This window comes from Blennius ocellaris (assembly GCF_963422515.1).
Source record: "Blennius ocellaris genome assembly, chromosome: 3".
NCBI lineage: Eukaryota > Metazoa > Chordata > Actinopteri > Blenniiformes > Blenniidae > Blennius > Blennius ocellaris.
Genome location: NC_137652.1, coordinates 6,766,163 through 6,794,113, shown reverse-complemented (window position 1 = coordinate 6,794,113; position 27,951 = coordinate 6,766,163). Strand labels below are relative to the sequence as shown.

Here is a 27,951-nt window from a genome sequence, read left to right as displayed (position 1 = left end):
TGCAGTCCCATTGGGTAGAAATATACCAAACACAGACCATACATACGTTGTTTGGTATACGTTTGTAGCCAAAACGCAAAGCGATAATTATGAATTATCACTGAAAGTTAAACTTGTCTTATAAAATAGTCACTTGCTGCTCATTTCTTGACAGTCATAAACAAATCAGTGTTTGTATTTCAATTTTAGAGTATTTGGGAAATGAGATCTGTAAGCACCAAGATTGTAAAGATATTTTGACAGCAACAAAAACATTTGGAGGACCAATCTCTTTATATAAAGCCTGATTACAGCTATTAAAAAAGCCACATTTCAATATTTCAGTCCCCTGAAACACTGGCAGTGTTTCCCAACAACTCTGAGCACGAGTAATTGGTCATAATAAAACCAAAGACAACATATTACCTCCTATGTCTTAGACAGATTTGGTCCATGCTGCATTTTTTTCTTTTGCTTCATCAAGAGTCAGCAGACCCACTTTTCAAAAGGGTTCAGCTCAGTACACACCAGTCCAAAGACAGCGACATTCATGCTTCCATCGTTTATGAACCCGCATCAACCTGCATCACAGCCTGACCAGGCTGAGTGCATCCTTCATTTTGTACTCTATATGTACAGACACATTTGAATAACTGAAATTCACAAATATGAGATTTTTAAGCCCCGATCCAAGCTGTATTCTCAGTTTATTTTACAAGCGTTGGGCCAAACTCCCAGTTCACCCTGTATATGTGAACTATATCATTCAGGTCAATCCTTCTTTTCCCCCCCTCCAACACACGAAGAAATAAATTCACATCCAGAACGCCATTCAACTGTATGTTCACAGTGCAATCAGAGATTCAAGCCACAAGGTGGAGCTGCTGGACTATATATGGACCAAGTAGTAGCCTTACAGAACAACTAGCTGTGTTGAGCTGCTCTGTGACGTGAAAAGAACCTTAAAAGTCTGCCTGCCTGTTGACAGCGTCATCTAAAGTGCTGCAGTGGATTCCCCTCTGTGTGTCCACTTAAATTAGGTTCCCCCTTCTGCAGCACAACGAGCCTTTCCTCTCCAAACCAAGATCACGACATCGTCTGGATAATTCGTCGAACGTGTATTTCATTTGAAAGCAGCTCGAGTGTCCAACAGTTCCGCGGAAACAGCTGAGCTTACCTTCTTGTTGGAAGAGCTTTGGTGTGTACATCCCGAGTCCACATTATTATTGGGGGTAGACACATTGTTCCTGAGAGAAGGAGACTGCAGCCGTTCCTCCCCTTCTCCTTCCTCCTCCTCCTCCTCTTCCTCCTCTCTCCCACTTTCCGCCGAGTGTTCGAACTCATCACTGTCTTGGTCCATCTCCTCTTCATCCTCGTCCTCCTCCTCCTCGCCCTCTTCCCGCTCCTCTTCTTCCCTTCCCTGCTCCTCCCCTCCCTCTGTCCTCTCCTCCGGCTCCTCCTCCTCCTCCTGCTGGCTGCTGCTGTTGTTGTTCTCCTCCTCCTCCTCGTCCTCCTCCTCCTCTTCGCCCGGCGGCTGGCCTCGCAGTCGCCTCTGCTCCGGCCCCAGCATCCACCGCCCGCCTTTCTCTCCCCCGTTCATTTCGTTTGGCAGGCCGTCTTCGTCCTCCTCATCTCCCTGGGGGCCGTTGCTGGCTCCCAGCTCGCTGGGCGCCCATGGTGGTTCTCTCTCACCGTCAACCTGCGACGCCTCCGGCTGCAAACACCCAGAGAAACAAAACACACAGTATCCTTCAGGTGAGACGTGGCTAAACTGGCAGGGAAGTTTCATCGTCGATGCCAAATGAGTCCATTTGGGATAGACTCTGTCAACAGTTCTATTTATTCCTAATTTTTTTTGTTTTGGTTTTTTTTGGAAGATTCACCCACACAAATCCTCACCCTCTGCCGCAGCTGCTCTCCCTCCTCGACTACCCGGTTCATGTGCTCATCTTCGTCGCCCTCCTCTGCCGCCTGCTGGGGTGCCCGGGCCGTGGAGGAGGCGTTACCTCGCACTGCCGGACCCCCGGGCCCCCGACTCCGCCTGCTGCTGCTGCCCCCCGACAGCAGATCCTGGTTCATTTCCAAAAGCCAGCTTGCTACCTCCTGGACCTTCGCTAGGCTGTCTGAGGAGGAGAACGGCTTGGCATGCTGCAGGGAAACACAGACAAGAGAGCACAGTTACCACATGCCACTGACATTTGTTGATTGTTCTTTTGTTTGCGCGGCTGAAACAGAGCAGTCGCTCAAGAGAGAAGAGGAAATGTTAATGTACATAAAAATCACCGAACGGGCCTCGTGTTCTCAAAATCAAAATAATGCACGCTTGCTCTGAGAGACACTTTTGCTGCTCAGCAGTAGGGGGGGGAAAAAAAAAAAAAAAAAGGTGGGAGGGTTTTTGTTTGGCTTCAGATCACACAGCACTGGATGTTCCGTTTGAAATGCAGAGACGGACAAAACAGCTTGGAGAGATACTAGAAATCCAACTTCAACAAACCCAATGAGCAGCCTCACCTGTTAAAATATCAAAATAAAACGGCAACTTAAATATACCCCAGGCCTATTCAGCAGTTGGCTTTACTGGCTGTCTAGTCGACGGCTGTTGAGCTTCTAAATCCATTCAGTTACTATAAATACACAAATTCGTGAACAAAATATATGGCTTCTGAACATTTCCTCTCAAATTATGTATAAGTGAGACATGGCCATGAGCTCGAACTCGGTGGACAGTAATTTCCCTTCGATTCTGAATGACAGGCAAAGGTATACGGTGGAATTAAAGTTGATAATAAAATAGTGATCAGTTTCCCAGAAATGTACTTTATCCCATGTAAATGAGCTCAAACCTGGCCAATAATTTTTTTCCCGTGTTATGGCGTCTTTAGGTTTAAGTGTACGATATTAGATCTTCAGTGCAACCTCTTCAAAATAAGATAAGACTCCATTTAAAACGGACACGCTTCTTGTGCCTCGAGGCATCCAAGAGAAAGCCCATAATCCTGTAATACAACAAGCCTCAATTATAAATCAATTACTGGTAATGACCCCCGCACTCAGCCTCCAACACAAGATGCTCCCACAATGAGAAAGTGATCCAACAAGTCAGGAACCAGACTGAGACTATAAACGTCAGAACAGCGGTGCGAGAAGAGTTACACTACCATCCACAAAAGGCCAAGTGACACTGATCATTTCCCAACTAATAATTCTTCCTGGGACTGCATCTGAAAGCATTTTCACGTATTTTAAAACAGGTGTTTTGGCAATAGAAGCAGGAGACACTTGCCAGGAAATTTCTTGGTCCGCTCTCCTTCATCCGTTCCTGTTTGTTTTGTATACACAATAAATAAAACCTCCTTGGAAACGGTCAGATGTTTATTTGAATCAAATCGCAAATGCTTCAATAATTACCCTAGTGTGCCAGGACACCATCCCAAGAGTTTCATGCAGTGAATTCATTTCCTGCACATTCAACTTATGATGCAGAACTTCAAAAAATCCCAAGTGCTGAAAAGCATAAAACTACTGAAATGGATGAACGGCTTAAATCCTCAGAAAATATGAAATTTCAAACGCTGCTTTTAAAAAAAGGCAACACAAAAAATGTCAACCACTGTTGCAAAAATGACAAGATAGTTTTAAAACAATAATTTTGAAACTGTTATGCTTATATACAAGGATAAACATGTTTCATTTGTTGAAAAAAAATAGCAAAAATGGCCGTTTCGCCCATAATGGTTGCAGACATTTCTTCCAATACGAAATCACAACCTGGCACACATGTTTTAACAATGAAGTCAAATATTCTGTGATCAACAGCAAAACGGTAGTGGTAACTATTTAGAGCCAAGACGAATTTCAAAATTCAGCTACTTTACGAGCAGCCCCTCTCCCTGAACGCCGACTCAAACAACCAAAACGCTCCCGTTACACTCGACGTGCCGCTCACACTGCACTTGATGACCCAAAGGAGCGGGCAGAGACTATCAGTATCACTTCTTACGTCCTGCTCAAGTGTTCTGGGAAGGGCTCATGTGGGTAAATAATATCCTGATTTCATGATCAGTGGTTCCAAACCATCGGGTTTGGGACCCGAGAGGCACTTCCTAGAATCGAGAGCAGACCAGAGAGTCAATGAGAGCGAGTGTGTTCGGTGGGGGTTGGTACCGATACCAAGAAAAAATTTGCTACAGCCAATCGAAATAAGCATTTAAGTATTTCCAAAAACTACATTTGCTTTATTAAGTCTTTATATAGTACTAAACAAAAGGTAAACATGGACAATAGGCAGTGTTTCCACAAAGCCACTCGTAGGAAACAAACACAAGCACTGCTTATTGACTGATCTCAACACACGAGTTAATATTGACGATTTGTCCTCAGGCCAAAATTATCTCAACGTTAAGAATTGCCAATAAGGTCACCAGAGACTGTATTTATAGTGTACAGCTCTATAAAAATCAATGTAAACATTCCTACAGTGAATGTAAATTGTATCATGATGTAATTTCTCAGCAGGAATTGTGGGGGGAAAAAAAAACAACTTTCGAACACATTGGCCAGTTCATGTTTTCTAAACATTAAATATTATGATGTCCATCGTTTCTTAATGTTGAAGCAGCTTCATAACCACTTAAGACTCAACGTTATAAAGTAAGACTATAAAGATGAAAACGTTTCACAGACACCGTGTCCTCACTTTCATTCTGACCTACTTTGGGAAGAGAAAACTGACATTAAGAAACAGTCACAACAAAAATGTTTTCCTCTGACTTGAGATCTGTGTGGCAGGAAATGGTTCTACTTAAAAAATAAATAAAAGTTGGTGGTGTGTGTGTGTGCGCATGTGTGTGTCTCGATGTGTTGTGTAATAACATGCAAAGCATCACCACCAGCATAAGCTTTTCAGAATCAATGGATTTCAATCATATTACAAACCGCAAGATAAAGCCATTGGATGTAATCCAGTTCTTTTATGCTGGAGTTTTTGGCAGTGGGAGGGAGGATTTGCCAAACCAGATCAATATACAATTGACCAGGGAACTAAAAAGCTCTGGTACACGAGCTGAACTTGTGTCTTGTCCAAGTACTGTAGAGTAGAAATAGCTGGAGTCTCTTCGAAATTATTCGTTGGTACCGTGGTCGACACATGAGGTCAAACTGTTTTCTCAGTCTTCATTGACAAACGGTTTCCAGGTTTTCCACTTGAATTGAAAGATTTATTTATTTATGACCTTGTGTGTTTATATATATATATATAAACACACAAGGTCATTTCTCCCTTAAAAGGTTAAATTGTCTGGAAAAAGTTCTTTTTTGCCTGTTGGATTCCACATAATCTCCATTACTGTAGCTTACAAGGTGCCAATGTGCCGTTGAAACGCTCAAATGACGTCTCAAGCTAAGCTAATCTGAACTGTGACAAATTGGGAATCCGCTATGCGGCCTGCAGCTCCAAATCTCCTCAGAGCGCCACACTATGCGAGATGAGAAAATATTTTGAGGCGGCTCACATACTTTATCTACTCGAGTTCATACCAATTGCTTTGACCTTGAGCGAGAAGTCACTGGTCCCTTTGTAAGGCTCGTCTTCCTCTCTGCTGCGTCGTCCCAGTGCAGCGGTGGGAAGCATTAGACCCATCTCAGATTGCAGAGCCGCCTCTCCCGGGACTGCCAGTTCATTGCAGTGAGCTCAGAGAGAGAACGCTATGAATAGCAGAGGTTGTCCCTGCCTTTTACCGGAACAACTGAGATTCGGTAATTAGTGTGCTTAATACAACAGAAAATGCATTATTCTTGTATAGGCGACCATAAGCCGAGCAAAGAGTGAGAGAGACCCACAGAGCATATAGTTAATCTCTTGAATCAAAGTGCCCGTTTTGGTGCTCCGAATACACGAAGGTGGAATTCCGGTAACGCGGCAAGAGAGCGAATACTGTGCACACAGCCCAAAGTCTATAGACACAAGTTTCATTCATCCGTCTCTATTCTTAGTCCTGAAAGAGCAGCGAGCGAAAATAGCTTTGGGAAAGTGGAGAGGGCAGGTGTGAATGTGTTTGTAACAGGTGACTCAGGCAGCCAGGTGGTTTAAATTTAAAAGAAGAAAAAAAAACATCTGAGAAGAAACAATAGTCACATAAAAGATCATAAGTGACACCAAAAAAAAATCTAAAAAAGCACCAGCTTTGTTTAATCAAACACCCAACTGAATTACCTAAAAAGCCCAGAAATCCTTATTTGACGACCGCCATCTTTTGCATTTTCAAACGAGAAACTGTTGATAGTTCACGTTGGACATAAATGAGGTATGTGTAAGGGTCAATCTTTGTAAACAAAGACCGTTAAATGCCTCAATTCTGCAGGGGGGGGAAAAAAAAAATCTACTTCAACTGGTGAACAGAGTAATAGAAGATGTGAGGGATTTCTTTTTGAATGAGCTATTTAAGGCAGAGAGAAACTTAAGAAAACCGTCACTGGTGGTTAAAAATAACACTGCTAATGTTCCACATTCTGCATACTGGTTCATCCCAACAGCAAACCATAATGTCAATATTGAGGCCATAGCTTTACCAAACATCCCTGGTCGCAGCCGGAGATAAACATGAAACAAAAGGGAGCGAAGCCTGCCTGTATTTACTCTCGCCTGCCAGCCAGGTTGCGGCGTGCCAAGCGAGACGGCGTCTCCGTAATTGAGGCCAGAGGCGTGTTTCTTTCAGTGCTGCTTACTGAGCTAAAGATTTTTTTTTTTCCTGCTGTTTTATTAAGACGTACAGCCTGGGCCCAGCAGTTTGGCAGAGCAACATGCATCCAGACCGTTGCTGGTGGTGAGAGGAGATCTCTTCAGTGAGCGGTGCCAAGTTGGCACCTCGCTGATAAAGTCACAGCTGTGCCATGCACAGACATCACTCGAGGCGTGCGCTCAAGACTCGGGAGAGCGCTTCAGCGAGAGTCTGCCGCCTTCTCCTGGACGGAGGCGTCTATAGATCGACGCCATGCTTGATGCGGTCATTGAGCGCGGGGCACTGTATGGAGTCGTCGCTTTGCTGCCGAGACCACTGGATCGCACTTAAATCTGGAAGCCCCTCGGTTTTCACAAAGCCGTTGCTGTAACGACAAAAGATGAGACGAGGGGCAGGAAACGAAGCGCTCTCTTGGTGCCGTGTGGAAACGCCTTCAGATCGCGAAGATACCAGGAAAACCGATCTGCACGCCGCCCTTTTTCTTTCAACTCGGCCCTGCTTCATTTCACTCGCGGCAAAAACTTTCTATAGCGAGCATCAAACAGCAGCCTGCTGACGTGCATGCCCAATCATACAGCAAGTATCACAATACATTACTTGTGTATAAGTTTTAATAGCATTCAATTATTACTCACCAACCCCAACCCAATGGCTTTTCATCGCTATTGTGCTGCAAAGAAGCAATGTCACTTTAGCTGCATGTTAATTCATGAGTCCTCATCCATCGCAACCCTTCTGCCCTGGTTCACTGCTATTTTTGTATGAAGTACCAATATCATTAATACTTTAAAAACACCAAGAGTTTTTATTAAAGAAGTTGACCCAATTATTTTTGTTAATCCCACAATTATCCAACTCAACATTTGTTCAACACGGAAGAAAGAAAGAAGGAATGTGCCTTTTCGTCCCTGCAGTCTTTAGAATCACAATAAAGTGAGAATGCAGGGTAAAGATGTGAGAGAGATTCAGAAAGGCGATGTCGAAGAAATGTGACTTTAAATCTGACACGAGGTCAAACCTACTGAATATATCTGGCACATACAGACCTAGATGATGGTTAAAAAAAAAAAAAAATGTTTAAACTGGGGTTGAATTGAACAATCCTGAATGGTAGCAATAATACAAAAAAATGTGTCCCCAATGTGACCTTAACAGAACATCTGGAGAGGGTGGAAGGAAATACTCACACGATGCACATCGCTAATACCTTAGATCAAGTGGCTCATGTAAAGTGGCGTCATATACTTTCCACAACAACAGCAGGCATATTAGTAAAGACTGCCGGTCAAACGGAAAGAACGTATTACACCACCCAAGTGACAACTACTGATACCAAAGCTTTCAAGCTCAAGACTTTTGAGATCATGAAATCTTTGAAAAGAACCTTGAAAGTCATCCAGATTATTGCTTTCCTCTACTCAAAGTCTTCGAATACTATAAATACACTATTTGCTGAAACATTTGCTTTCAGTTCACTGTGGTGGCTATTAATCAATGGCTCTATTTCGAGCTGGTGCCCTGTGACGTCTCAAAGGAAGAATAGTGGAACTTAAATCCTTGAGCTGTTTGATAGAGAGGCCACATCTCCCCCCCCTCCTATTCACAGAGTGCTTCAGTGACACTTCCTTCTAAAAAAGATGAACAATATAAAAGCAACATTTCACGATGAGTCTATAAGCACAAGGCTGGCTCCAAATTTGTCACTCATGTTTTTCATTTGAATTGTTGCCATGCAACGGCTCAATAATACCACATTTTCTCGGTGGATTTCTATCATGATTTGTGAGAGCAAAAATCTTGGAAACGGGGGGGGAAAAAAATCTCTCTCCTCTGTTGTGTGCATGGCCACCTGCCAGGAAGACCCTGGAAGAGACGTAAAAACCCCATTCAGTGCCAGCCTACTACTGAAAACTGCCGCGTGCACAATAAGCAATGGGGCGGAGGGAACCCGAGAAGCAGTGGCCATGCGACAGCATCCGGCGAAGTCGCACTCTTAGCCATATAGCAACATATGCATGCACACACACACACACACACACACACACACACACACACACACACACACACACACACACACACACACACACACACACACACACACACACACACACACACACACACACACACACACACACACACACACACACACACACACACACACACACACACACACACACACACACACACAATCTTGTTTGGCTTCCATTTCTTCCATTAGAAAAAAAGCTTTTTGTCCAAGTGAGGAGGCACAGCAATCACTGTAAACCACAGACAGACTGAAGGCATCCATTTAAATGACTGTGCGAGTGGAAATGCAAGTCGTCAGTTGTCTGGTCGCGAGACAGCCATTAAATCACCAGGTTCCATTTAAGAATCAATTACTGTGCGTCTCTCCCTGGTTGTTTCAGTTCTTGGAGGTGAACAATCACTTCAGACAACTAAACCGGATAATACACTTCGCAAGCGGCGTTTTTCTGTGACATGCCGTTTCAGGCTCCGCGCGCTTGTTGCGCTGCACGCGGGAGACGTGGCGGTGGCGGCTGCGCCGCTGGAACTGTGAGGAAGTGTTACCTTGGGTCGGGGCGGGCAGCCGGTGGCCAGGCGCTGCAGCTGCTCTGAGGTATGGCTGCAGGAGAGGAGATCTGAGCAGCAAGCTGTGCGGCCCAGTCTCTTCATTAGAGAGGAGATGATGCTGCAGCCACAGCCACACATCGACTTGCTCATTAGTAGCCTGGCTGCTCCGGGGTTAGAAGACGTGCGAGGAAGAGACTAAGCTGCAGGCTGCAGCCACTTTTCCGGTCCGTACTGAATTTCCCCCCCGCCGGTTCTCCTCACAGATGATGACTTGTCTGTAATGTATTCCACATGGTGATCCTGATCCACAGGTACTGTCACAGAGCGGGCAGGTTTTGTCTCAAGCGAGCGCGACGGAGACGTCGACGGGCACGTTAATCCACGGTGAAGGCACCCGAGTTGGCAAGTATAGTTTCTCGGTCCATTTCCCTCGTGATCGCTAATCACTTACTCCACTGCCGCGCTTCTATCTCTGAACAGCACACGCCTCCTGCTGGAGCACACCCTCCTCCTCTTGCACCCTCTCTGCAACTCACTTCCAGCCACAAAAACACCTTTTTGTTTGTTGGGCTGCAAATGACAAACAAGGCGTCTGCCACTACTCCTGCTCGTCTCCCAACATATCCATCCGTTTCTTTCACTCCCTTCGATTGCTGTGCACTGAGGATGCTACCCCCCCCCCCCTTCAGCGCTGCTGCTGCCACCACTGTACACCCCCACACACACACACACACACACACACACACCACCGGCAGCAGCGGTAAACCACTCAGACGCAGCTCCTCCAACTTGGCCATGAAAGTGCTTTTCTCATATGACATTCGAGATGCTGCCTGGTCCATTAATTGAGGAGGCAGTAGACAGAACATTACAAGAAATCCTAGCCACTCAGAAGGACTGATAACCAGCATACAGTCAGGGGGAGATGGGGGGGGTGGGGGTCACAAATAATCATCCAGACAATAACGGAGCACATCAAGATTATTATGGTAATGATCCGTCACTGTGGTGGAGATGCTTGAATTGAAATGTGGGGGCATTTTTACTGCTTAAAATCCTGGCAAGTGTAATATTTTATCCCCACTATGAAACCCGAAAAAAACCTAAAAATAAACCCTCAATATGTAGCAGTAGGCAGTAATTTAAAACGCTTAAGCTTGTAATTGGGCAACAACGTGCGGCAGGATATAATAGGAACTATGCTTGTGATTAATATTGGTTGGATCAAACATTTGAAGTATAAGTGACCCCCCCCTCCCCTAATTCCATTGTGTGTGAACATTAGTCCCAGCATCAGTGAGCCGGCACACTCCCTGCCCAGTTTATCATCGATGTTCAACCTGACGAATCCAAGCACAGGGACTGTGTGTTTGTTGCCGAATACAGACGCCAGGCAAGGAAGCCAGAGGACCAAAGGGAGGGACAGACAGTCAGAGGGAGGGACGGCAATAATGGTGAGCCAAAGATAGGTTGACAAACTGAGAAAGAGCGCCCAGTTAAAGGAACAGCAACAGCCTGCTATTAATAGCACACACGTAATAATGTTAAAATGGCCATTCAAAAACAGTCTCTCGTCACCACCGATTTATATTAAAAAAAAAATTAAAATGTAGAGGCCAGTGCAAAGCTGAGGCGCTGATCAATCGGATCAAATCTTGACCCTGAGGCTTAAACGCAAAAAAAATCTACAGTTTTGAGAGTCTGAAGCCATGTCTTCTCAGTAAATGTATTTCAATGGTCACTTTGTGTCTGATTAGAAAAACAGATCAGATTAGCATGTTTACATATCCATCTAATACAATGATCAGATTGATGAGCAAGTTTATATGAACAACAATTAGCGTCTGATTCAGTTAGTGGATCAATCTCATGATGCTCTGTACTGCCACACTGGCCAGATGAGGAAGACGCCTCAGGAAGACGCAAGCACACATTTTCTGTGTGACGTAGCAGCAGCATTGTCTTCTATGACTGTTGCTTTGCCGCCACCTTTGTTTTCTCTCAAAACAACGCGTGAATTGCACAGCGGATGCAGAGGCTCCAAGAGCGGGAGCAACGTGACATGTCATTTGCATGGACTCTAATCAGATCATCAACAGTGTTACAGCAAGTCCACGATTTGATCGAAACTCCAGTCGGAAAAGGGCGGATTGGGTCCGGCATGCATTTATGTGGTTCGATTTTGAAAAGGATGAGATTGCTGACAGAAATGGAGTTTGCACATCGGTGTGTATTTAAGCGATCGTTTAGTTGCCAGCGAGAACCGGCACTGTTCAGAAGTACAAAAGCTCATTTCTACATTTTCACACTGGGAAAAATTTCACTGCGACAACTTCCTTGCATGTTGTGTTTTTATATGGATCCAAGAATCCCTGTCAAGTGGCGCTACTACCTACAGCCAATGCGGGAGCTCCTCTGCACCTTGAATGCTGGCTCGGTGCAAAGTGATTCACTCTACAACCGACACCCATTAGTCTTTTCAGAAGAAAACAGCAAAAGTGGCAGACTGTTGCCCCACCCCTTTCTTATGGGTGAAGCACTCCACTTTGCTTCGGTAAACAGCCGAGACCAAACGTTGGCTGCACCAAACCTAAAAGGTTTGTGAAAGAGTAACGATAAAGGGCTTCAATTGTTCTCCGTGTTCACTTTCACAGGCACATCTGACCCGCTGGTAGCAGCGATGCTGGAGACGGACAGCACGCAGAGATTTGGCAAAAAAAAAAAACAGAGGTTTCCTGGAATGCAATTATCGAATAAGAGAATTAAGAGAAGCGAAACTCGACAAACACAGAAATGTCCGTCTACATTCAAACCTATAAACAAACGTAAAACTGCAGCGGTGGAACAACACGGCGATGAGGCGTTAAGCACTGATTGGTCGAATAACTGAACACAGAAACGGATGCTGAGGAAAGTTGGGAAAAAATGTAAGGAAAAATAAGTATCATGGGTATAATGGGCTTCTTTTTTTTCCTTTTCTTTTATTGCCCTGAACGACGTGGAATGGTGAAAGGGTGCCCTCTTCATTATTTATGAATATTGCTTTTCACTGTGTCAGCGCATTGCTTCAGTATTGATCCATAAAGTGGAGCCTGCACCGTAGCACAAGGTCTCGGAGGAAGACATAATACAAAGTTTACATGCTGCAGCTACAGGGAGCATCAAAATGAAACCGAGTCAGAGAGAACAATGCTTCCTGCTCTGAAACCCGTGAGCACTCGGTGAGGTGATGGCATTGCTGTATTGCAGCTAAAGCCTGAACTATCAACATTACATTTGATTCTACCGGGTCAAACGTTGGCTTCAACCAAACGGGACACTCGACGAAAAAAATCCATTTACTTTCATTGCGGACAGTCGTTGATCCGATCAACAGGTTAGAGCTTCACAATACCAAAGAGCAAAATGAGGTCTTGCTGGTTTTAATTAGCTTGAACCTCCTCCAGTTGTCTGTCCAAATTCAGGCCACAGAAACTTAAGAGAACTAATTACCTGAGGGAACTTGATCAATATCAATGCAGTTTAAAGCTTTATTAAAGTCGTTGATGCCTCGCATCGCATCGACCTGATCCACTTTTGTCTTCCTTATTGTTAAGAAAGTTGCTGAACTCTTGAGCTATTCAAGTTCAGCAGCTTTCAAACTTTGGTTTCTTTACTGCATTGGGAGATTCATTTAAAAAACATTTTTTTTAATGAATCCTTGAAAAAAAAAATAATAGTAGGCGCACACATACAGTGCAACATCAATAGAGGTCAATAAATCTCTTTTCAGCCTTTTGGTTGGGAGACGTTTTATCTACAATCATTCTTTATTATGTGAATCTTACTGTGATTTAATTACCATTATTCATACTATGAATTAATTACTAAATAAATTCTAGACACTAAGCCCACAACAGGCAAAATCAAGCAGTGCAATAACTGAGCAAATGCTCAGCTAATTAACATGGCTCGCTAACAATCTGCTCTTTGTTTTACTCAAGTGAGGAATCAGACATTGGCCAAGTCTGTGGATGGATTTATCAACAGTTGGTGTGAAACAAAACCATAGCCTGGAGGTGACTGCAGAATGTTGGATTTTAAATAGAGCCAAACAATAAGTCAGTTTAATCCTTCGATAATAACCGAAAATTACAGAGTAGCGCATAAATTACTGAGAGGTTTAAACAACACGAGAGGCGGCCTCGGATCAACAACCAACGCACTCTAAGGGGGGAAACTAAAAGACTTCAGCCATCTTTAACGGTTTTCTGTGGTGCTGCACAAGCCTAAAGAGGGGTCCTATTTTGGCCCGATACTAGAGTCTAAGTAAAAGCATCCAACAGATTACCGTTAAGTACTTAAGGTCCCCCCCGATTTTAACTTCACCTCGACAAAATAGCAGCCCAGTGGTTTACAATTGAACAGACTTGCAACTCTGACATTCCAATTTCCTGCTTTCGTTTTGTGAATGCGAATGCAGATTCAACACGGAAAGAGCAGACGGATGTGTGAATGGAGGATGGTTAGATACAGCCGACACCGGCTATCACTGCTGTGATGAAGTACAGAAGTCGGTGACTAGCTGGTGGCTTCATAACTGGTAGTAACTTCGTCCTTTTTTTTTTTTTTTTTTTAAACTGGATTGAATTTCCCCTGGGACCACTGCAGTCGTATATATCCATCTACTTCCAAGTTCTTACTTTTTCCTCAGTTTGTCTTTTTTCCTTTAATGGACTTTAGTTGTATAGTGCATTTCACCACTACAGCGGTCTGAACACACTGAGCTGATCAGTCACATTCAGTGTCTTGCTCAAGGACACTTAAGAGTTAAGGTGACAGTGGCCCAGTTCAGTGATTAGAACTCGCATCTCAGCCTCTTAATGTGCCGAATGACCAGATGCATCACCTCCTTTTGTATTCCGTTACGCCCCGACAGCATGTTTCCGTCGGACGGCTTGCAATACACACCTCATTTTGTTAATGGTGTGTTTTCATGTGACGAGTACAGTTATTACACTAACATGCACATCGATTAGAGCTCCTCACTGGAAGAAGTGACGGTTTTTATTTTACATAAAAACACTGTGGTGCTACAAGAAGTGCATCAATTCATGTTTCCTACAAACTGACTCAAGGACTTCATCTTTTACAATTAGGCAGGAAGACATCTAGCCATTACTCTTCATTACTGAGAGATAACATTTTAATATACGACATCCCAACCATGGAAAATGACCTCTGAGATACTTCCCAGACCGAATGGGGTGAAGAAATTCCACATTTTAATCACAAATTTGTATATAAACTGTGGGTCTGAGATTATATCCAATGACCGGCGCTTATCTTTATCACTTTAATAAGGAGCATAAACAGTGCAAAGGACCTAAGAAAATCCACAAAGTCACTGTGTCGGCCAATTTGTTTATTTACAGTGAAACCACTTTGAAGCTCTTTACTTTCTTCTTTCGGGCAAACTGGGAGCTGTTAAAGTTAACATTTTTCAATCGTGTAACTTTGTATGCTACCAATTGTGTGACTCGAGAAGGAAGTCTGCTACGTGAAGTCTACAAGAAAAAATACAAATGCTGCAACCAAATAAACTCTTTAAACACCAAATGCTAATGCAACCAAAACATTGAGGAAATACATGCTGCTAGTACAAACAAGTTGTGTTTATCCAATAAAAATGAGGGTTAGACTAATCGCTCTGCTACAAACGGCAGAGCACAATGCACTGATCACATGAAAATGAAGTGGAGTCGGACGTTAGATTGAGCAGGAGAACCGCAGCTGCCACAATAGATCAGTCATTTTACATGCGACAAATGACTCACAACACCAAGCAATCCAGGTATGAAAACGCCAAAAGCCATGTCACGTCAACTCACCTTCCCATTTCATTTAACACGAGTGTGCTGTCACACACACACACACACACACACACAACGACTTAAAGATTTTAAGCAGAAGCCAAAAAAAATGTGCCCTGGAGCATTTTAGCAAGCTTTACATAGAAAAAAATAGAAAAACTGTTTAGAAAGAAATAAGCATCCTCCTTGCATGCAACTCATATGATAATGTTTATATGTAAAGAAATGAACAGAAACAGTCTTGTGAGATATTCCACTGAACAGAAGTTCAATAAGATCACAATGCATGGCTGAACACTAGGTGGAGGTTTATCCTCTGAGAACGCTGCACTCTAGTGGGGGAAGGATGCAACCTCATGCATTGTACCAGCAAATGTCTGTAGCCAAAAAGAAAACATGATTCCCCACTGCTGAGGTTTGGAGAAAAAAAAATTTATTAACTAACTTCAAGACCTAGAATGCATAGAAAGTTAAGAAACTAAACAGTTACAGATAAATGCATTAGTAAATTATATGTGGCCATCATCAAAGCTGCTCTCTGGGCAATGGACCAAAGCCAACACAAGTTACAACTTCCTGTCCCCACAAACACGGGGACAAAGTAAGACTTCCTGTTTTCACCAAGGTCTCCAAAGCGTGAATGAATGAGAGAAGCGTCAAGAAGTCAGTCAACACTTCCACATCTACTGGCGATTTACAGCACATCGTTCAATTGTAGACTCTCCTGGTTTTGCAGCTTTGTGAGGAATATTGTCCAAACATTGCAAATATAAAACTTAAAACAAGACCAAGTCATTAGTATAATGCTGATGTTTCCTCGCGCGCTTTCCAAGGAGGCCACACTGGCCGGCAGCAGTTACTGCTCAAAGAAATCATAAAACACCTTAATCACATTTGATTGTTTCTGTTCAGTTGTTCCATTTCGACCTGCTGATGATTGTTCATAAACAGTCAGGGCATCAATTATTAGCAAGCATGTCCAACTTCAAAATGTCAAAGCAGTTTAAACTTTTCGGACTTGTGAAATGTGCCTCTGCAGCAGTTTTTTACGTGTCCCCTGCTATCCTCCATTATCCTGTGTGCGTGTGTGTGTGTGTGTGTGTGTTGCAGGCTAAAGGCTGCTCTGAATTATTTACAGAGAACGAGTGGGTGAGAGGTGTGGGACTGATTAGGGAGTGACACAGAGGATAGCTAAATCTCAGTCCCTTTCAGGAGTCTGCTTAGGAAGCAGTTTCCAATTCAAATTTTAAAAAGAACCTTTTTCAGAAAATGACAGCGGCGCACTTCTTATTATACAGATTCTGCAGTGCACCGTCTCCTCGTCACTGAATCGAGTCTGCAATTCTTTGGGGGAAAAAAAGCTAATGCTCCTCTAAGGTGACATGCAATCAATATCTAAATAAATATTTGACATTTCCATCATTCCTCCTGCACTTCTCACATCTTTTGAAAAAGAGAGAGATGTCTCGTTCAACAAGGCAGCTGTATGCAGGTAGTCATCAAGTGGTGGCAAAAAGGGCTCATAATCACAGTCACCGACGGCAACAACACACATTTGATTGCTCTTGCTGCAGCGTTCTGTCCTCTGATAACTAATGACTACCAGAGTGTCTCCCACGTTTGTCTCGGCGCATATTGCAAGTTTTCTTCGAGGCTCGTCGTCTTAAGCATTCACGTCTGGAACAAAAGGAGACTGCACTGGGACGCGGGTGGGGAACTCGCACTTGGATGAAAACCCAATCCCAAACCATCACCCTGAATTATTCAAACTCCATATCAAATGTCCCTCATCCGGTCCCCGAGACCAGACCAACAGTTTTAAGGGGGGGGGGGGGGGGGGGGGGGGAGAGGAGACAATGTTAACATTTTGACATTCGAGTGCCAGTCCGCACTTTAAAAATGCAGCAGCGAGCCAAGCAGGGCAGCGCTGTGTGCTATCACTTTACCTTTAATTCACCAGCATGTGCCCAAGATGAATAATTCAGGACGTGCGCTACGCTCATGGCTTTGAGGAGACTTTCCCAGTTTACAGAAAAAACAAACCCCGTGGATTCTGCTGCAGTCATATTTCAACATTACATGTACATCAAAAGTGGGGATGAAAAGATGAGGATCTCCACTTATGCTAAATATAAAAAAGGGCCATTTTTATGGGCCTGATAATGTGGCAGGTTTTCAAATAAAATACAGCTCAATTTGAGGCTATTCAGGCGATTAATTTTTTTTTTCCCCACCTTCTCTTTCTACACACAACTCCAAAACATACAGAGGATACCTCGGAGTGCATTCATCTCCTGTTTGTCCATAAGGACTCCCACAACTTCCACTGTGTCTCGTGGAAGTGTGAAAGGTCTGCATCCTGTCAGAGACGCACACAATGAAACACAGGGTGGGGGGGTCATCCGTGTGCGAGAATACAGAGCAATCATTTTCTTCTCCTTTTTGCCTCCCATCACACTTTCCTTGCCTTCCCGGAGATGGCACATTTTCGCTTTACACATCCCAAACAATGAAGCAGGGCAGTCTGGTGTGTAGTCCTGTATTGTTGAGGCTTTACAAGTGTCAAGTTTCCACATTAAAAATCAAAATATAAGAATAAGCGCGTACGGATAGAAGAGACAACAGAGGCAAGGTAAATGGGCTTCTCTCATACGGTTTATTTTCACTGCTTCAGCGGTCTAGGAGCACTTCACATCATCAGTCACACACAAGCTCCCCCAACCAATGCTAATGGATTTCAGCGCAAGGTGTGCAATCCCCATTGGAAACCATTTGGCGTGCAACGTCTTGCTCAAGGACACGCCGACATATGGGCGGGGCAAAAACGGGGATGGAACCACCAAACGGAGGAAAAATACCTAATGCTATGGCAGATCGTGTGATTGAACTTTTTTTCTTTTTTAAGTTTACTTAAAGACCACAAATAGTTTCTTGTTGCTAAGATCCAGTAATGCATACGTGCCATTTCGCAAAGCAAAAATGAAACCTGAAAAGTCATGAGAAATATTTTAAATAATTCATGAGGGTTTCTTTATCACAATATGAAGAAAAAATATTTCGTGCAACTTGGAAATCAACGTCTCGCATCACATTTTAACTTTACATCGAATCAAAGGCCAAGATATGGATACAATAGACTGGGAACTTATTTATGGTGGCTGATGCTGTGCAGAGGGAAAGAGCACAATTGATGGCAGACACTTACAGGGGAAATGTGTTGCTAGGAGACAACCGAGCTCAGGCTTACATCCTATGACCTGTTGGCAATCCTAAACAACAAAAAGAGACGTGGAAGGAACTTGAACCCGTTTGTTATTTAGTTCATCGTGAGCGTGTCGATGTGAGACACTGCAGACGATGGTCTACCAGAAGGCTGTCAATATGCTTCTCACAACCTTCCTGTTATGGTCGCATGCTCGTTTCTGAAACAGAGCCATTAGCGCAAAGAGGCACTACATGAACCACACTCCAAAGAAAACATTTCAGGACAAAAGAAAACGGAGAAAAGGAAGCGACATCTTCACTTTTACCCAGCTGCAGCCACCTGCCTGTTCATCGTGGAAAAACAAGGCTTCCAGCAGACATGCAGCAAGTCCCATTCTTAACATTGTGGGGTCATTTCAAATCACTAATGAATTCTGTGTTTCACAGAGACTCAATGAGATCACTTTTCGCCAGGTCCACTCCCCGCTTGAGAGCCTTCCCATGTGGAGCTTGCATATCCTCCCCGTGTATTTGGTGCAACTGATCCGAAAAAAAAATGTGCACTCTCCAGGCCAAACTTGGATAAAGCAGTAGGAAGATCATTTCGAACTTTCAAAGCAGTCGCAATTCTCACAAGCCCAACGTGAACACGGGCAGCGACAACAAGTTGCAGGGAAGAACAGTCCGACTTACACTGAACTTCACACAGCTGAGGCGTAATACTTACAGTCCTCTCTTTCTTTCTTTCTTTGCTCAGGCCACAGTTGGTCTTCCACACTTCAGGTCCTACTCGGAGGTTTGATTCTTTCTACGAACAAAGACGGAAAGAAATGTTAGTAAAGCAATCAACACTTGTGATCAAAGAGTTAACAAGGTGAGAGGCCCTCGGGAATACGAAAGGAGAAAGAGAGAGCGGGGGGGGGGTCAGAGGAGTGTGAAGGGAATGATGGGATCCCTCCAAACTCCAGATAGCAGAGGCCACTCTTCAAAGAGCTTGCAATAAAACGGAACAATCCAACAACTTGGCACGCCATGCGACACCTGCATCGGCATGTAGCAGTGACTCAGTCACAGATGTGTCAGAACTTCCCGTCTCGACTGATGGGAAGCAAACGGGTGGGGGGGGGACTCTCAACTGAGAGTAAGTATGACAATGTTTGCGTCATACAGGTGATTTTCCCTCTGCTCCCGATCCGTACTTAGATCAAAATCTTGAAGCTACTCATACTATCCACACACAAACGAAATAGACAAGTGTCAGCTAAGCAGCGGTGGCTCTATTCCAACATCTGTATTCACACAGAATGTGTGAAGAGCCCGGTACCGAGCACACACCACTTCAAATAGCTGTGAAAAACGGAAGCTAAACAGGCCACAAGTCTTTCGTGGTGAGAGTAAAACGTGAGTCAATATTTAAACTGTGTATTTGGGTGGATTAATTAAATCTGTTCTGTCACACCCTGATGAGATAGATGACTTGAAATAAAATGAGGCAGCTTAAAAACACCTCCTACTGAGAGCAGATCTACAGCAGGCACTGTCGCCTTCCATAACATGCCGCTGACAGGAGCAGTTTCACCATCCCACGATCCAAACTGATAGATCTCTCTTCCTGATGCCGTGCACAGCAGTTGCAGGAAGCCTTGTTAACATGTCCTGTTCCTGGTTGAACAACATTCAAAATCTGGTGGGATTAGTGGTGCAGCTGGTACTCCACAAGGCAAGCAGGTTATCCTTGCTCGACACTCGTTTGTCACTTTGACCACATAACTCAGAACATACACTTGTATACTTTTTATCAACGTCACTCACAATGTGAGGTCTTGCTTATGATTTTCATGCCTGATGGGGAGTACACTTTATTTTTGGCCAATTTTGATCCTAATGGAAATTGAGATGCCCAAAAAAAAAAAAAAAAAAAGATGCACACATGTATGTCTGTGACAAACTAATGTCTAATGCACATTTTCACAAACTCACTACGCTGACGCTTTTTCAATACCATGGTCGCTAGAGTCACTGCTGCTGAATAAAACAGCACAGACCTTCACTGAAAAATTGCAGCCAATGTCTTCTTGGTCATTTTTCCCCCTGCAGGCTGGAGTGGACCCTTCTGATTTGAACAACCGATAAAGGATTGCTGAAAACAAACGTGGTTTGCTTGCCTGGCGCTGATACCAATTTGAATTGGTTAAACCTGCGCTTTCATGGCTCAAGGAGCCATTCCAGTTCCACTTTTATCTATTAATAATATTTATGCTGCTGCTTTTTTGGGGGGCACAGAAATGCCAAGACACTTATTGTGCAGCAAATACAGTAAAGAGGATAAAGTGCATAAAAGGTCATTTTTAAACAGGCCTTTTTGAGCTAGAAAAGTTATGCATCTGCAACAGGAGACATTATGCTCGGGTTTATTCATCACATTGATCTTTGATTAAATATTGAAAACAGTTGTATTATATCTATACGTACCCTGGGAATATATTTTTCAATGAGAAATTGTAAACAATACATTCGTCAAAGTCTAGCTGATGAGCTCAAACTGATGAAGAGCCTCTCGTAAACTTCTTGCTCGGCACAAACCTGTGAAATCTCATAGTAAAAGCCGTTTTTTTTTTTTGGCCTGGCAACCTGGTGGTGCCGTTTGCCTGGAAACCAAATCGTTTGCTGTTGAAATTGGGAGGAATTAGTTTGAGATATGCTACCGGCTTCAACCCGGCCCTTAAACGGTCTCTTGATCGACAAGCAATGTTCTGTGGAGATTGACAATGAGCTAATGGATCGATGCTCTTCTGGGATGAAAGGGGTGTTTCTTTATTTCCGTGATTTGGCATCGTCAAGTGACTGATGTCAAGTAATCACATTGAGCCTTCTCCAATCATGACTTATTAGGTCTGCACTATTGTGTCTTCTGAGCCCCGTTTCAGAGTCTTTATGATTCTTGTAATTGAATCCACATGTTGAACTGGGTAAACTCTCAAGCCTTATATCAACACCATCCACATTTTCCAATAACTATTAGCTCGCTCCTGCTCCTCGGGGCAGAATTTGCCTCATACCCTAAACACACAAAAAGTGCTTTAACGTTAGAAATTGAAATCCTGTCTTTTAAAAGTCGACCCAAAAAAGCCTAAATTTGGCCTGCTGAGACTCCCTCTGCAGCGGGGGTGGGGGTTCTTGAGGTGGACACAGCGTTCTGGGAAATAAGCAGATGCTCAGACAGGCTTTCCAACCGTTTGAACAATATCTTTTGTATCTCACAGTTATCAAATGTCAAACAAACAGAAGATCCAGAGCAGAGTAGCACTAAAGTTGTTATCTCCACCGACTGAAATGGAAACTATTTGAAAGTTTCAGACGACATGGCCGTGCAGTCACACGGTACATAAGCATATCAAACACCTATGATGAATTAAAATAAGATTCTGTGTTTTAACTTTTTGGATTCAGATGCCAAAAAGGTCCCCCGGTTAAAACGGCAAAGCAACACTTGCAGACTTGGAGGACGCTTTCGGGACAAAAGTATTTTCACGAACCACAAAGCGATTTGTCAGGAGTGGCCGTGGAAAGAAGCATCAACTAATCAATGCGACAGCTATGCAGATGCATAATGTTTTAAGACGAAAGAAGAAAATAGACTTGCTGGTGGCACAACTCCAGTAAACACTGCTCACAGAAATCTAAACTAAACTTGAACTGCGAGAGTTCGGGACGTGTGCCATGTGGCTACAGCATCTCCCCCATTCAACACTGGGTGAAAACTTGCTTTTTTACTCCAATCACCTTATTTTGTTGGGTTTTTCTTTGTAAAAGTGACTTCAAACTGAATCTGCCACTACGAAAATAATCACCATTTGATATTCAGATGGGTTTTTTTGTTGTTTTTTTAAAATGCAACATAAAAACTAGTTTTGAGGTTTAAAGATGCTCAAGAAAATAAACACTTTGTCTGATTTAGTCTTTGAGTCGAGAGGACATTTTCAGAAACTAGTAGGCAAGTGAGTTTGTGCTCTAAATGATCTTTTTTAATGTGAAAAAAAACAAAAAACAAACATCTGTTTTGTTACTTCTGCACACAGTATGTTGGTCAAATCCAGATTTCATAAACGGAGCACTTTTTAAACTCCTACCCGGGAGACAGCCCGGTGCTTTCTAGGAAAATCTCTGAATGTCTCTCCGAGGAAAGCAAGTGCAGAAGTCATAGATGCCTGCGACTAATCTGTGTCAGCTGTGTCTGGATCTGCCAAATAAAATGAGTCCACATGAAGGAATGCAACTGCCGTGTTTCCTGGCCCTGGCACAGTCCATGCAAGTCTAATCAAAATATGAGAGTCACTCCGTTATGCAACAGTTTCAACTGAACAAAAATCACTGCCCCATTTCAACACAAAACAAAAAAAAACACTTATGAACCAACTTTCCAACCGGTTCAACATGTGCATCTAAAGGCATCCTTACAGCAGCCATTCAGTTCTCACCAAAATGTGCAAAACATCATTACATAAGACATAAATAACAAAAAGTTACATAAGTTTGTCTTACAACACGATACTGACGTTATAAACATAGTCGCAATTGATAACAGAAGTGCATTAAGGGGTCTCTTCAGAGAGCCTCCGCTTCTTTCGAGTGAAATTTAATGCCGCATTCGACTTCAACATAATCAGATCTCCCTCCGTCTGCACATCAAGGAAAGACGTCCTTCGGCGACATCAGTTCTGACTCCCATTATTCACTGGCGAGAATTGGAGGAGACGGTGATAATAACTTCACATTAAACGGCCCGTTACGACGCCTATGGGAGCGACATATTCATTCGAATTTAACATCCCATAAGGATAAAGCTCTTCAGCAAAGACTTTAGAGCCATGTAGGGTTGGCATGTCCTCACACACCGCTGCTGGAGTCTCTCACAGAATATGTAGAAAACAGGTCTCGTCTAGTCGTATTGGACCGAGGCTGAAGACATGAGTCATGCTGTAGTTTGCCAGCATTTAGGATCAGTTTCAAGTTCAGTGGTCGACACAAGATCTTCATTGTTGGAATTTCTTTTTCTTTAAGGTTAAGGGGGGGGGGGGGGGGGGCTGAAACTCAAAGGAGCCTTTAAAGGCATACCGTTCATGAAGCCACACTACAAATGTGTTTACATGGCAGCTTGTTGCTTCCCGTCTGCATACATGCCGACATCGGTCGGACTGAGCTGTCTGGAGCAGCTGTGAAGGAGCCAGCGGTACAAAGAGCATGAAAGACACTTCATAAATCACTGCAGGAATGCAGCCTCATTTCCTTTGCAACCGCACCTTCTCCACAGCTTCTTCCTTCAAGTCCAGGAGCTCTTTTGCGCCCAGCAGCCGAGACCTGACCATCATAGGCGGCTTGCAGCTCTGAGCCTCAACGTTTCAGCCTCGAATCGCACGAGCTCGTTCATATTTCAATCATGTGGCGCAAAACAAAAAACTAATGAGAGGGGGCAGAATTAATGCAAGAGACACTCGCACATGTTTGGGGAAGCTGTTGATCTGCTTGATTAATACCGTGACAACAAAGCAAAATTACTCAAAATCATGGATGTCACTCCACAGTTGGTTTAATTAATACCATCGGTACGTCTCATATCAGCAAAAGGAGGATAGTTTACCCAGTTGCATTTGCGACATTGTTGTTGCAGAGTGCCACTTTTCCATTATTAATAAGGTGTTAACTGCAATGGGTGCGGTTCGGATGATCAGAAGGGATGCATACAACTTGTGACAACATACATGGGCCTGAAGTCTCTTCAAAAAGCTGCTAGAGACATCGAGTGATTTTGATACCAATTGACACCATAGCATCTGGGCCTGATGTCACAGACTTGATATTCTGAACCTACAATCCAGATGTGGCCAGAGAAATTGAGACTCAGACCAGGCAATGTTTTTTCCCCAGTTTTGCATTGTGAAATGTAAATGTGATGAGCTTGTGAAAAACCACAGCCTCGGTTTCCTGTAGCTTCAAGGTCCAAAGTGTTGTCTGGGTCAGAGGTGGTGTTCGTTGTAACAAGCGATTATTCAAGGTATTGTTCCCTCTACTGGTTGGATCATTTCAAAGCCAAAAGTCAGCACAATGCATAGTCAAGCAATTTAAACGACGTCCCTTGGATACACTGTGTTAAGGGCCAAAGGATCCCTTCAAAACACAAGCCAAAACAAATAGAGAAATATGAGGCACTTGGCACGGTGCATTCCTCTGAAGGCTCGCATTAAGCATGGTGTATTCAGGATCAGCATCTCACACCAACTTCCTGAACCATTCAAAACTTCAACTGAAGCACGTGGAGGCACTGCAGGGGGTCACTGCCATGGTAAGCTGTGCCATCATACCACTGGTGCCGGCGAAAAGACAGATGCTTAAGCTGGAGGGGTGGGGGGGTGCTTTCCCCCTATGTAATGATAGAAAAAACAACCATGCCGTGTTCTGAGTCACCTCATCTTTAATCACCATTGTTATGCTCACTCTGAACGACACTAAATCATGTTTACCAGGTCTACATGCTTCAATATATCAAGGAGATGGCATGTGATTGGCTGATCAGCTACCAGCAAGAACAAGCACCTAAAGAAAAATGTCAGGTGAGTGTACTTCACTGCATTATCAGACTTGTAGCCACAATCATAACATTTCCAGTTGTATACACCCTCAAGGGGAAAGGTTTCAACTGTAAACTTGTCATTCGTCACTCTCTGCTCTGTGACAAGTCCCCCCCCCCCCCCAACATCACCAACGTATCCCTCCGCCTAGATGTTGGACACGAGCAGGAAGAGGAAACCAAACTCTGCAAAGAGACGTGTGCAACAAGATTAATCTGCTCTGGTGGTTTTGTCAACTTAGTTTACGCCACCGTATGTGCACTCTTACAAAAACGGCTCAATTTTTTTTTTTTTTTTTTTTTTTTTTTTAAACAGACATCATGAATCATTAAACTACATTGTTTAAAGTGAAAACGCAGCCAGAACAAGCACTTTTATTTTATTTCATTGTCATTTCTTTAATCTGAAATCGTTGTATTGGGGCGAATAAAATTACAACTCGCCCTCTAAAACACAGAGCCTCACATCCAACACTGAAGCAAACAACAAATCAAAGTAAAATGATCAGAAAAACCCCAGAAAGCAATAATATTCCTCTGACAATCTGGTGTGCCTGCCAATAAAGGTTACTTAAATGTCAAAGATCTCAGAATCTCATTTACAAACAGTTAAAATTATCTTCAGCATGTTATCACTCAACCTTTTAATGATCAATTCTAAGAAACACTTTGAACCCTTTTTTTGGGGGGGGGATATTACAACGATGTGCTAAGTTACAGGAATTATCTTATAATCTCACAATGTGTGGACTTTGGCATTTGATAATGAATTTGGTTGGTGTTCCGAGTTGCGCCGGGAGCTTAAAGCATACTTGCATATTTTTTTGGAGATGTGGTTTCTCCAGTTTAATTTGATGAACAACATCAGACATTATATTAGATAAACATGTGACATGCCATCACGTTTCCAGGTATTGAATACAGCTTGTGATACACATGTCTTGCCTTATTGTTTTTTGTTGGGTTTTCCTACATTTTTCCACTTCCGACTTCCTGCCGGTTTCCACCAGGTACGACTTAATGTTGAAATATTAAAGTGACGGTATCACAGTTGTCAGGAAAGGGTTGCGATGGAATGTGCATGTTTTCTTTCTTTCCATCCTTTATTCTGGTTTCAAACGAAAACAAGAGTTTGCACATTTGGTACATTTCCATCCGACTCTTGATTTACGCCTTGGAGATGTGTGAATAACAATCTAGTGTCAACGGGGACTGTGTGTTGTGGAACTCCACAGGTGGACCGAGACGTTCTTGGAAAGCAGAAGTAGTAAGATGCCCCCCCCCAGATGAACCTCGACGTGCTGCTGCCATGGAAACGCCAATAAACCAATAGATGCCACACGTTTGACTATTGGCAAAAAATAAATGATATATAAAATACAGTCCAGCACAGAGCAGCCACCCACGGTCCTCAGACGTGTGGGTTGATAACATGCATTTCCAAAACTGTATGCTTCAGCGTCATTTCTGTCAAATTCCAGTGAGCACATGAACTTGCAAAAACATTTTTTTTTTTTTTTTTTTTTAAAGAAACAATTATGTTGATTACACTGAGCTGAATCACCCTCTTTGAAGGACAAAATAAATGTACTGGTTAAAATGCCAAACTGAATCTTGAAACAATTAATACACAGGAAGAATGAGTTGGATTAATTGAGCGGTTTCATAATTACTCTCATTATGAACACTTGTTTGGTTGTAGCTACTCACATGTAAAAATTCAGTCATTTCCATTGCCAAGGACATAAGTTGAACGCTTGCATTTTAGTTTGACAAAAGCACATATTGGAAGAGAAAGCCTTGGGAATATTTTCAACCAGAAACTTACAATTGAGAAACTATTAGAGACAATGGCAAATTATGAGCGAGAAGCCTACATTTTCACCCATTCATATATATATATATAATTTCACAGAAGTACACTTCCTTCTTAACAACAGGCCATAAATCCCAACTACCAGTATATCAAGGCATTGCTGATTCTTTTCATCTTCCTCAAGCGTCACACAGCTGCAGTAAAACACTACTGTGCGACATGTAGTTGAAATGCAAGTGTATATTTAAAGCCTGAGGTTCTGGAGGACACTGAGAATTTAAGTCAGTGAAATAGGAGTAGGGACACAAACACACACACACACACACACACACACACTAGAATAATAGGCAAATAAACAGAAATGGCAGAAAGGGCTTAATGGGGCCAAACCTGTCAGTGGAGGGACTGTGTCGGGGCTCCAGGCAGGCGTGCCTGTGCTCGAGGGTAAAGGGGTGCAAAGTGTTATCTGCAGCGCTGCACACCTTCCCCTTTGAAGTGTTACTGAGCCACCAACTGAGCCGGGGACAGCAAAGGTGCAAGGCGGGAGGCTTGAGAGAACCTGAAAGGGGGGGGGGGGGGGGGGGGGATGGCAAAGGTGGGGGGAAAAACAAGTGAGGGACAGACAAACGGCACGGAAATAAACCACATGTGCTCATTGACTTCAGTCCCGTGCTGCACCTCAGAAACCATTCACTGCCATTTGTTGTGGACCAGAGGAAACTCTTTGCTGGTGACACAGCAGCACGCCGGCGCCTCTCCTCTGTTCTGCGGGTCTTGTTTTCGGGGCAACCATTATTCCTCTTTGAGAGTAATGAAGAAAGCACATGGTGGCCATGTGCTGGAGAGCCACTGGCTGCAAGGTTGGAGAAGGGGGATGTACGTGGAGCACAATTGGATGCCAAAGGAAAGTGAATTGACAGACTGTTTCGCCGGCTGCTTGTGTTCACCGAAACTCTCCCTCAAGGATTATCCCCTCTAATAGACTTAAAGGCACTTTAACTGAGCTGCCAGCTGCCTGCGTCCCCAGCAGAAAGCCACCCAGGTTAAATCTGAGGGAGGATGTCCTAGCATGACAACACATTCCTATGGAGGCTCAAAGACAATCAAATAGTTTCACTTCCACTCAACTGTGAAGACAATTTGTTTTTAAACACACTCGGGTGA

General features: G+C 43.5%; 1 protein-coding gene across 3 annotated transcripts in view; it reads right to left on the bottom strand.

Moving 5' to 3' along the window:
* Positions 1-27,951, bottom strand: part of fbxw7 (F-box and WD repeat domain containing 7) — a 104,672-nt gene that overhangs the window by 66,456 nt on the left and 10,265 nt on the right. Inside the window, exons 1-4 of one of the 3 annotated variants that reach the window (XM_080520099.1) lie at positions 27,178-27,308; positions 19,074-19,154; positions 1,879-2,127; positions 1,157-1,693 (exon numbers count right to left, since the gene is read on the bottom strand). In XM_080520099.1, coding sequence (XP_080376225.1) covers positions 1,157-1,693; positions 1,879-2,058 — 717 coding nt within the window. In that variant the 5' untranslated portion in view covers positions 2,059-2,127; positions 19,074-19,154; positions 27,178-27,308. Of the gene's footprint in view, positions 1-1,156; positions 1,694-1,878; positions 2,128-5,514; positions 5,595-19,073; positions 19,155-27,177; positions 27,309-27,951 lie in introns of those variants that run through there. The other 2 variants (XM_080520098.1, XM_080520100.1) reach the window with 2 other exon arrangements.